The 11,917-nt window shown below is 47.5% G+C and overlaps 2 protein-coding genes across 3 annotated transcripts in view; both read left to right on the forward strand.

The window, feature by feature from the left end:
• Positions 1-1,128: 1,128 nt before the first annotated feature.
• On the forward strand, positions 1,129-5,415 carry LAMTOR2 (late endosomal/lysosomal adaptor, MAPK and MTOR activator 2). 2 transcript variants are annotated; one of them, XM_006861576.1, is made up of 4 exons: positions 1,129-1,208; positions 1,507-1,669; positions 4,906-4,995; positions 5,239-5,415. In XM_006861576.1, exons 1-4 carry the CDS (start codon positions 1,141-1,143, stop codon positions 5,293-5,295), a joined length of 378 nt encoding a protein of 125 aa, XP_006861638.1. In that variant the 5' UTR covers positions 1,129-1,140; the 3' UTR covers positions 5,296-5,415. The 2 variants fall into 2 exon arrangements, with proteins under 2 accessions (XP_006861638.1, XP_006861639.1); XM_006861577.1 differs by lacking the exon at positions 4,906-4,995 and having other exon boundaries at positions 1,141-1,208; positions 5,239-5,295.
• Positions 5,416-6,733: 1,318 nt separating this feature from the next.
• RAB25 (RAB25, member RAS oncogene family) overlaps positions 6,734-11,917 on the forward strand; it is a 9,772-nt gene continuing 4,588 nt past the window's right edge. Inside the window, exon 1 of the mRNA XM_006861578.1 lies at positions 6,734-7,006. Coding sequence (XP_006861640.1) covers positions 6,964-7,006 — 43 coding nt within the window. The 5' untranslated portion in view covers positions 6,734-6,963. The remainder of the gene's footprint in view (positions 7,007-11,917) is intronic.

Here is an 11,917-nt window from a genome sequence, read left to right on the forward strand (position 1 = left end):
CTCCCCTCCCCAAGGCTTCGCCACCCCCTCCGGACTAGCCGCAGCCACAGCGCCCCGGGCGGACTGGGGGGGCCACTGCAACGAGGTCTGCCCAGGGCCGAGCCCAGGGTTCGGTAGGCTGAACTGGGCCTTGCAGGACTGTAACCCCTGTAGCGGGTTTGGGCCGGGGCGGGGCTTGTCCTTCATTCCAGGGCGGGGAGCGGAGGACTGCTTCCCGGCGGAAGACCACTGCCCACCCTAACTGACCTGAGCTGCGCCGCGGTCTTGTCCGGCCCGAGGTTGCCCCCGCCCTCCCCGCGGGTAACTCCCGCTACGGGACAAAGGACTTTCTGTGTCGCTGCTTTATCACCATTCTGTGATAACTTGGTATTTCTTGAGAGGCCCAGATCCCTTCCAGGCCCTTCTTTCACGATTTGGAGATTGAAATTCGCCCACCTCTGGACGTCTCATGTCTAGGATTGACCCTATTTCTCCTAAGGGTTGTAGCTTGAAGGAAGGACGATTCAATACGGTTTCAGAGACCTGGGTTATGCTTGCGTGGACTTTCTGAGCCTAGAGTCCCTCAACTTAATACCTAATGCGCTGGGCTGCACAGTTAGTTTGATCTGCCAGATCGGTGCTTCAAGCTCACCAGCTGCTCCTCGGAAACACGATACAGGGTCGCTTTGGGTCGGAACCGACTTGACGGCACTTAACAACAACAACATAGCCTCACCTCACAGAGATACGTAACATAGAAAACTGCTATGGAAAGTAACCAAAGGTGTGTTTGACAAACACAGATTTTGTTATTATTATTATTGAATTGTCAAATGAACAAGACGCCTTCTCTCGCCTCGAAGGGGTTAAATGTCATTCCAATACTTTCAAGGGCCTTTTACTCCCGCTCTTTTCACCCCCATAGCCGCGTGGTCGGATTGGCAAACTATAGTTCCCAGGGTGCCTCGCGAGATCAAAGGGAACTACACTTCCCAGGATCCTCTGCGGTAGGAGGGAGTTAAAAGATGACCACAATAACCAAGCCAGGAAACTACAATTCCCAGGGCATTTCGAGGCAGGGCAGCTGGACTACGGGAACTGGCAGGTGAAGGCCAGCAAGAACAAACCCCGGATATCAGAGTGGGATTTGGATCCGCTGGCATGCTGCGCCCCAAGGCTTTGACCCAGGTGCTAAGCCAAGCCAACACTGGAGGCGTCCAGAGCACCCTGTGAGTGAGGACCAAGGACCGGGGCGGCGCGCGGCTCTCTGATGGAGGGGAAGGAAAGGATTGCTGAAAAAAAAGAGGCGGTGGAGCGGGCAGTAGGTGGGGAAGCTAGGAAAACCGGCGTTGAGGGGCTTTTCTCGTAAAGGGAAGCTGGCGTGCTGGTTGCTCGGGGCGTGTTCCGGGACACACTCAGACCAGACCCTTACTTATTTGAATGGCCAGTGGTGGGAGCTGGGATGGGAATTTAGGAGTTTTAATCCTTGTTCTGAGTACGTTGATAACTCTCTCTACCCCACGTCAGGCTGCTGAATAACGAGGGATCGCTGCTGGCATACTCGGGTTACGGAGACACGGATGCCCGGGTCACTGCGGCCATCGCCAGTAACATCTGGGCGGCCTACGACCGGAACGGGAACCAAGCGTTTAACGAAGACAATCTCAAATTCATCCTCATGGACTGCATGGTATGGAAAGGGTGGCTTGGCTTCCTCTGGCCTCCAAAGGTATCCCTAAGGGGCTACCCGGATCCCATCCTGGATGTTTGGAAGGACCGGACCAGAGTCTGTGGAAGAGTCTTAAGAGTTGATCTGCAGCAACATTTATAATAGGCAGAGCCCATGCTTCAAGTGATGATGAGGAAGGAGTTGTGAACCTGAGGTCTCACTGGGGTTCTGGTTTCCAGCCAGCCACTTAGCTTTTACAGTACTTCTCTGAGCTACCTCATCACCAGGGTGGAAACAATAACACATACACACCTTTGCATAACTCATTGGGTTTTTTGGTTTTTTGGATTTTTTTAATGTTTTATTGTGAATATTAGTTTTACATTCATCCTATCCTATATTGTTTCATTGCCATGGTTACAATCCCCTCCATGCATCATCAGCCAACCAAAGGGTATCCCCCTGCAAGCCTGCCCACCCCCCCCCAGCCGTCAGCACACAGCCCCTTTCCCTCTCCGAGTCTAAAGTCCCTAGCTCCATGTCATCGTCTCTGCCTCCATTTCTGGCGTCACTGCTTCTCTGGGTAGGGTCCTGCTCTCCACTCTTCTCCCTTGATGGTCCCAGGGACCTCTTCTCCTGGACTGTGAAGTTAATCACTCCCTCACTGGGGTCTTTTGAAGATCAAGTGAAAGAATGGATATAAACTATAGAGTGATGTACAAACACAAGGTGTTGTTGCCTCAGACTCAGTGACTCACAAAACCGTAAAGTTGGCAGACCCTAGTCCAACCCCTTCAGTTTACAGAAAAAGGCAATGATGTCTAGAGACGGGGAAATTGCCATTAGACTGTGAACTCCTTGGGAACAGGGACTGCCTGACTCACTTTTGTATCTGCTTATTCAACAGATGACCCCTGGTGTGGCACTGTAGGCTAAGCACTGAACTTCTAATTGCAAGGTCGGCAGTTCAAATCCACTAGCTGCTCTCAGAGAGAAACCTGTCCAGCATCAAGTCAGAAACAACTCAATGGCACACAACATTCAGAAAATATAAGAGGTCTTCAAAAAATTCCTGGAAAAATGGAATGAAAAGATAGTAGAATTTTTCCACAATTTTTTGAAGCTCCCTCATAGTTAGTACAGTGTTCTTGGGACTAAGGGGGAAAGTAGTGAACAAGATAGACAAAATCCTCAGCCCTCAGGAAGCCAGTAAGTAAAATATACAGTATGTTGGGTGGGTGGTGGTGGTGGTTATGTGCCGTGGAGTCGGAACCGACTCATAGCGACCCTGTACAGGGTTTCCGAGGCTATAAATCTTTATGGGAGCAGAACTTCTCATCTTTCTCCCGTGGAACAGCTGGTAGTTTCAAACTGCTGACCTCAAGGTTCGCAGCCTGATTCGTAACCACTATGCTACCAGAGAGCTCCTTACAGTATACAGTATGTTAGGTAGTGAAAATGCTATGGTACAGAATAAGCAGCAAAGGGAGATAGGGTATAAGATAGGAGTATAAGGAGCATGTGTCAAGGTAATATTTGATGGAAGATTCGAAGAAAGTTGGAAAGCAGGCTGTGTGGCTAAGGGAATAACACTTTTGACGGAACAGCAAGTATAAAGGCCCTGTGGCAGAATGATGCCTGGTCAAGGACTAGCAAGGCTAATGGGACTGGAGTAACATGAACATGGAATGAGACCAGAGAGGCACCTCACTGCTGAAGATTTGCTGAACAACATTAAATGGGCCCCTGGCCACGGAGGACTCGAGTGGAGAGTGGAGCTACCAGCTGATGGGAAGAGAGGACAGGTGCACAAGAACGCCCACACTTGCAGATGGTACCCACATGACCTGGCCCGGATGACTGTATGATCAGAGCTCAACCAGGAGAAGAAAGAAGAGAAAAAAAGAGTGATCTGATACAATTGATGAACTTGACCTACACCTACAGATGCAGTGACTCAAAAGAGGGAACAAATCCTTACAGCAAGAAACATTCCCACCCTCTTCACACACAGAGTAGACAGAGATGGGCAACTTGGACATTGGATACCCAAATGGGTGGGGGGGACTACAAAGGCAAGAAGTGACTGGCTTACAAGCTTTCAAGAGGGAACCTAGAGCTAGGGGGCATGGAGGAAGGCAGAATCTCCAGTGAGTACTATCCAATCTGTCTAGGCGGAGTTGATGAAATGAAATGCAGATTGGTCACTTGTGATACTATAGTGAATAATTGTTATCAGGACTGATTGTGAGGGTTAGAAATGTAAAGGTAGACATTTTATAGCAAGGAAGGGAGTGATTAATTCTCCAGTCTAGGAGCAGAGGTCTCTAGGACTGTCAACGGAGAAGAGCCGAGAGCGGGACCCTACCCAGAGAAGCAGCAAGGTCCGAGATAGAGGCAGAGATGATGACGTGGAGTGATGAAGCGTCTGGGGACTTTGGATCCAGAGAGGGAGAGGGACTGTGTGCTGAAGACTGGGGGGATGGGGGGGAGTGCAGGGGGCAGGTTTGTAGGGTATACCCTTTGATCAGTTGATGATGCATGGAGGGGATCGGAACCATGGCAATGAAACGATATACGATGGAATGAATGTAAAACTAAAGTTCTCTCATGTAAACTATCATATAATTCACAAATAAAATAAACTAAAAATTTAAATGGGCCCCAAGGGTGAACTCTTCAGGAAGGGTCTCCACTGTAATTTGGCTGCCTGTTTCTTCCCTACCCTGTGCCCAATCAAGGGTGTCATTTCTGTTCAACAGATGATCCCTAAGAGTGCCTAGCCCAGCATTATAAAATGTTGATTGATCAACCTTTTAACTTAATCTCCTAACCCTGAAGTCAAACTTGCAGTTTGCAAAGCATTGCTAAGAGAAATAAAAGTTGAGTTATTGCTCCCAAGTCCCTCACAGCCCATAATAGCAACATCCCCCATTTAGCAGCCCATTGCAGATACAGACTCCTTTGTATGTATTGGTACTTCCACCAAATGGAGAGTGGCTGGGATTACAGAAAGAGAAGCCACGTTTTAGAGAGATTAAGTAAGTTTTTCAGAGTAACTTGATTAAAATAGGACTGTGTGGAGGCTAACCCAGGCTCAGCACCCCATATCCAAAGCTGAAGCCAAAGTCACCAGCTGAACCTCTTGCTGTACCCAGGCATGCAATCCTTTTGAGGCCAGAGGAGCCCTTGGGGAAGTAGGAGGTTGAGGGTGCCCAGAAGGATATCACATCCCATCATATGCCTTCTCCCACCAGGAGGGCCGTGTGGCCATCACCCGAGTGGCCAACCTTCTGCTTTGTATGTATGCCAAGGAGACTGTGGGCTTCGGAATGCTCAAAGCCAAGGTGTGTATGCACCCATCCCTCTATAATCTTTTTGTTTCATCACCATGTCCACTCCCTTTCTGGGGCCCTTCCCACGTTCACCCAGTCTATGCCTGGTATGATCTATCTACTAGAAGCAGACTTAATGCTGGGGCTGGGTGTGCAGAGCACATGGCACTAGGGTGTGTAGATTCTGGATCCTGGATCCTGGACCCCTCTAGCGGAAGGCCACTGTGGGACTGATATGTGCTCCCCCTTTTGCAGGCCCAGGCCTTGGTGCAGTACCTGGAAGAGCCCCTCACACAAGTAGCAGCATCATAATGGATAGAGATGGAAGCTGGGGTCAGAAAAGAGATGACTGTTTGGAGGGGCAGGATCCTTGAGAATACCTTCTTGGGCTGTGGTGGGAGGATGAGACTTTGTTTTTCCAAGAATAAACTCCTTTCTTTGGTATTGGCTTCTTTCTTGGGTGAGAATGATTGGAGGAAGTGGGGAGAAAAGCAGGATTCCTCATGTTCATCAAGGGCAGATTTCTACCCACTCCTTTACCATGATCTCCCCAAACCAAATGGTTTAGGCAGTGGTGCCCCTACTCCCTTAGCCTCTCCAGTAGTGTGATTTTACCAAGCCTCTGTGAGTCAAGCATAATCATACCCACCTAGGGGGGGACTCAGAGGAGCAGAGTGTGGTAGGGGTCATGTTGGATAATGTTTATCAGGCCCAGTGTCCTTCATTTCAAGCTTTGTAGGGGGTGGGAGGGTTAACCTCTGCCTTTGGGGTTGGGAAGGTGCCTCCATGTTACCCACAAGGTGTCTACCCATGTCACTGCCTCATTTTCCCCAGGCATTGATGTGCTCAGATCCCCTCCAGATCTTGAGGCCTTTTTTTTTTTAAATGTCAATAGAAAGTTTTATAATAGAAACAAACATAATATAAATGTAATATAAGAAAAGATAGGCTAATATAGGATTCTAATATAATAGAAAACTTGAAAAAGAAAAATCGGAACATTATAATACATAATTAATCATGATAGATTATCCCAGACAGGATGTGTGGCTCTTGAAATCATTTGTAGACAGGATGCCTTTGCTATGAGGCCTGGGGAGAGAGTAAAAGAAACCCAGAAATGGGCCTCTCTTGAGGCCTTCATCTGCAAATCCTGCCACTCTACACAGACCCCTCACTCTATCTGGCTATTTCTGCCCTTGGTCTCCCCATCCCAGTACAGGGAGCTCGGGTGCTGAAATAGGGACCAATCCTAGGGAATCAGGTCAGGCTGCAAGTCCCAGCTCCACCCAGGGTGAGAAACCCTGCCCATCCCAAGCTGTGTGCTGCAGGGAGGGGCAGAAGAGGCTATGTTGCACCTCCCACAGCTCTGTACTGTAGCAGGGGGACTAGTCCCAACAGCCCTTCCTCTAATTTTCCCAGTCCACCCTCCCCAGAAACTCTTGGTACCTTGCTTTGAAGGAAAAGCAAATGGCCAAGTGGGTTTCTGCTTCCTGAAGGGCTTTCTAGTGCACAGATGGCTGGGCTCCCACTTGCCACAGGTCCCAGCAATGCCTACTCTGTCTTCAGCTGACTTTCTTCATAGGTTCTGTCTCTGTTCCCACTGCCACCCCTGTAGCCTGCTCACCTGCTTCTAGGTGCCCAAGCTGAGAGCAGACACCCAACCTGTCTAACCTGTCTGACGTCATCCTTTCTCCACCCACCTGGGCCTCAGGTCTCCAGCCACCCAGCTCTTCCTGTTCTTAGCTTCCGTCCTCTCAGCTTCCTACAGCACCCCCACCTGCCAGAGCTGAGCCTTCCCAGGCCCTGCCTAGCCTTGAGTCGGCCCTCAATCCTTTTGGCTTCAGAAGTCTTCTTAACCCCAATGAGAGGAGGGGCAGGTCCAGGCCTATTGAGAGCTGAGGGCTGAAGGCATTGAGTCTACGTACAGACCCATCACCTCTGTCCCCAAAGACTCTCTACCCTCCATGCGGAGTCAAGATGGGGAACAGAACCGAGGAGGATTATAACTTTGTCTTCAAGGGTGAGTTGGGGCTTATGCGGGGAGAGGAAGGCTTAGAGAGATCCAGAAAGAGCGATGGAACCAAAGAGGGATTCTTCCAAGTTTTTATCTCTTACAAGGCCCCTCCCCACCCCTTCTGATGTAAAGAAAGCATGCTGTGGGAGTGGAGGAGGGTCTGGTTACAAAGACTTGGCTCTTCTGGGATAAATAATGATGTTAATCATTCCTTAATCTTAGTATTGAATTAGGATCCCCTGCCTAGTTCCTAATGAAGCCCAAATCCCTGGGGATAGTCTGTCACTGCAGCACAAGAGATGGAGGTCAGACTTCAGAAAGGACTTCCCTCCTGAAGAGAGGGGAAACAGGCAGACTTAAGAGGAAGAAAGTCATCTTAGTGGGCAGGCCTACAGGAAAGGAGAAACGGATACCATGATAGGGCTGGGTGAAGATACAGGAAGATTCGTAATTGCTGCTAGAATCTGGAGGACGCCTGGCAGACTCCTCGGACGAGGATAACACACGGAGTTCAACTTGGCTGTCCCTGGAAGTGTGTGTGTGTATCTTTTTTTTTTTGCTGTATTTGGTCCCTTTATTGGCCCCCACCCCTTTACACACACACACACACACACACACACACACACACCCATACCTCCTTCAGGGCAGCGTGGACAGGGAGGGCTCTGGTTCATTGTCCACTCACCACACTCCACTACCTTCCCCGTCCATCCTCAATCCTACACTCACCGGAACTGAGACTTTCAGCCGACTTGGGGTTTGGGAACTGTATTCCTAGCACCTTTTCTGGGAAGGAGAGACAGGTAAAGGATATTGCTCATCTGGGGCAATAATACTACTAACAACTATTTACTGAGCCTTTTCTATGAAAACTCTTTGGAATGCAGTTTTATTATGACACACACTGGGTTGCCATGAGTCTGAATTAACTTAATAGCAGTGGGTTTCATTTTTGGTTTACAATGTTCCAGCTACTACCTCATTTATCACTATTTTATAATAAAATAAGAACTTAGGGCAACCCCGTGTGTTTTACAGTAGAACTGCACTCCATAAAGCTTACAAAGCTGTGACCTTTTAGAAGCAGATTGCCAGAAAGATAGCCAGGCCTTTCTTTCAAGATTCCTATGGGTTGCTTCTAAGTACTATTTTTTTGGTTGGTAACCAAGCGCTTAACTATTTGCGTCACCCAGGGACTTAACCATTATAAGACCTGTTGGCCGGTGAGTCAATTCTACCATAGTTTCCAAACTATAAATCTTTACGGAATCTGCTAATGGGTTCAAACTGTTTACCTTTTGATTAGCAGCCAAGCATTTAACCATTATATATATCACCAGGGTTTCTTTAGTTCCTATATCCACTGCCATCAAGTCGATTTTGACTCATAGCAACACTATTTATAGGGTTTCTGAGACTGTAAGTCTTTATAGAAGCAGACAGCTTCATCTTTCTCCCAAGGAGTTGCTGGTGGGTTTGAACCACTGACCTTGTGGTCAGCAGCCCAACACCTAATTCACAGTGCCATGTTGTTGTTGATAAGTGCTGTGGAGTCAGTTCTGACTTATAGCAACCTTGTATAGGATTTCCAAAGAGCAGCTAGTGGATTAGAAATGCCGACTTTGTGGTGGCAGTCCAGTGCTTATGCTACAGCACCACACCAGGAGTTCTACAGTGCCATGTTCTTGTGAAGTGCCATCTAGTCGATTCCAACCCATAACGACCCTGTGTAGGGTTTCCGAGGAGCAGCTTGTGAGCTTGAACCGCCAACCTTGCAGTTCAAACGGCTTTGCAGTCTGTTGCATTAACCCACAGCAGCACACCAGGACTCCAGATTAGTAGCACCCAATGTGGAGCACGAACCCATGATCCTGAGATTAAGAGTCTCCTGCTCTACCGACTGAGCTAGCCATAGTGACCCCAAAAAGTCATTTCCATCTTAAGAGGCAGTGTAACTTAATGGTCAGGAGCTCTGCCGCTGTAGTGACTGTAAATTGAAGCAGACACAGAGAAGTTTGTGGTGCAAGATGATGATTATGGATTGACACATGAAAGGAAGGGAGTGAAAGCAGGATTGATCAGAGGGAGAAGTCAAAATGCAAAGCAGGACTGACAGAGGCTGGCTAAGGGTGGGGAGCTCTGGAGAAAGTATTGCTCATCAGAGTGGCCCAGCCTGTCATAGCCACACCTGGCAGTGGCTGGATGCAGCTTGCCCAGGAAGGGCATGGCCTCACAAGGTGGCTCTCCGCACCAGCAGATGCTGAAGGAGCTGACAGCTGGAGACTGTCAGTTGACCACATTTGCTACAGCTGAGCAGCAAATCCTTCCTTGAAGGCAGCTCTTGGGCAGCAAATCTGTGTGTACCACACTAGTTGTGTTATCATGGATAAGTCAGTTAACCTCTCAAGGGCCTCTGTTTCCTTGTCTGTAAAAATGAGGATAATAGCAATGGTGTTTATCTCATGAAGTTGTGAGGATGAAATGTATAGAGTTTTTAGGACAGTGCCTGCCACAGAGTAAACCCCAAACCCACTGCCAAAGAGTCAATGTCCTCTCCTAGCAACCCTCTATAGGTTTCTGAGGCTATAAATCTTTACAGGAGCAGACAGCCTCATCTTGCTCCTGCAGAGCAGCTGGTGGGTTTGAACCACTGATGTTGTGGTTAGTAGCCCCAACACCCTACCTACAGCACCATCAGGGTTCCTTGACATATTGTTGTTATTAGGTGCCATCGAGTCTGTACTGACCCATAATGACCTTATTTATTAAGTACTTACTATATGCCAAATTTACTTGGCATATAGTAAGTACTTAATAAATGTTATCCCAATAGTATCTTCATTTTATAGATGAGGAAACTGAGACTTAGAAAAAGAGTAAGTAGCTTACACACGATTACAAAGTCAGTACTCAAACTCTGTCTGACTCCAAATCCCTTCCTCAGCACCTTTTGAGCCTGAGGATAAAACTATGTGTCTACCTTCTGGGAAGGGTGAAATGGGAATGAGGTTCCCAGCAGGAGACTGGCAGGCAGACAGGCACACACACACACATACATACACACATACAAATGCCTTACCTATGCATACCCATACTTACAGCTCCCATCTCTTTCTTGCCTTACATAAAAAAGGATTTTTTTTTTTAAGTTGGAAAGGACATTTATAGGTTATAAACAAGGAAACTGAAACTCAGAAAAGGTGAGCCACTTATTCAAGGTCATAAACCAGTCAGAGGCTGAGCCAGGACCAAAGCACAGCGCAGGTGGGTACCAGTCTGCCTCCATAGGACCACCTTGAGTGGTTCTAATCCTGGCTTCTCAGTTTGGTGCTGGTACCATTTGTGGGTCCTACTTCCATCAGCTCCCCAACATCCTATTCTGGCTTGCGCACAGCAGGTCAGATCAGGCTTTGTACACTACCCACAAGCCCAAAGGATATTCACAGTTCTTCTGGCCCTTGTCCTTGAAAACCCAAAAGCAAAAGTACTGACCTACCAACCATAATCATAACAGTACTGGTTTTGTATACTTCTTGTACCTTGGGTAATATCCCATTTACTTATTGCAACAACCCATAGGGAAAGAAGTGATGTTATATAGAGAGGATTACACTATTGCGATTCCCATTTTCCACATTTGAAAAAAAAATAGGCTCAGAGAGGTTAAGCAACTTGCTGAAGGACACACAGCTGATACAAAAACAGAGCCAGGACTGTCCCAACTACGACAATCCTCAACAGTCCAACTCCTAACCCCAAGCTCTTGACCATACATGGCTGCAACGACAACTGGATTCTAATTTCTTACACACACACCTCCCTCTCATCCATAGACATGTCACCTCGCAAACTTTCTCCTCACCCACATCTCTAGTCACACCATTGCTCCTTGTGCAATCACACAACCAAACCTCCTACTTCCCCAACTTCATATATTCTGAACTCCAGAGCATGTGCACCCCCCAAAACTCCTACCATCCCTTTCCACAATCACACACTCGGGTAACTTCCCTGCATAGCTCCTGAATACCAAGACCCACAAGCAGTCCACAGATAATCAATCACACTATGATCAGACGCAAAGGCTGAGTCTGCAGCCACATCACAACACAGCAGGCCTATTCTTTTTTTATTTTAAACTTTTTATTGTGAATTGAATGTGGGTTTACAGAGCAGATCATCAGTTTTACATTCAACAAATCATACACGTCATTTCATCTCGATGATGAAACATTGCAATCCCCTCTATGAAACATCACTTCCTCCCTGTATTTCCTATTTCCATTTTTCCTTCTTTCCCAACTCTTCTGAACTTTGTCTTTGGGTAAATGCTACCCTTTTGATGTCAAATGGGTGACCATTTTATAGTGTGCATACCTAACTAGTGTTGGGGTCCACTCTCCTCTATGCCTATCTACTGCTTGGCCTATTATCCTTGTTGTTGTTAGCTGCTGTCCAGTCAGCTCCAATTTAGGGTGATTTATGTATGACAGAATGAAACGTTCGTTGTCTGGACCTGAGACATTTTCATGATGGTTGGTATGTTTAGGTCCATTATTGCTGCTTTGTGTCAGTCCATCTCTTGGAAGGTTTCCCTCATTTCATTGACCCTCTGCTTTATTAAACATCATGTCTCCTTTTTTTTCTTAAATGTTTTATTGTGAATTATGTGATAGTTTACATGGGAGAACATTAGTTTTACATTCATTATATTGTATCATTGCCATGGTTACAATCCCCTCCATGCAATCCTTCCCCATTACCCCCCAGGTCTTCAGCACACAGTCACTCTCCCTCTCTGGATCTAAAGTCTCCAGCTGCTCCATCGCTCCACGTCATCTCTGGCTCCATCTCAGGCATCACTTCTTCTCTGGGTAGGGTCCTGCTCTCTGCTCTTCTCCCTTGATGGTCCTAGGG

Source organism: Chrysochloris asiatica, unplaced genomic scaffold (assembly GCF_000296735.1).
Source record: "Chrysochloris asiatica unplaced genomic scaffold, ChrAsi1.0 scaffold00042, whole genome shotgun sequence".
Taxonomy (NCBI): domain Eukaryota; kingdom Metazoa; phylum Chordata; class Mammalia; order Afrosoricida; family Chrysochloridae; genus Chrysochloris; species Chrysochloris asiatica.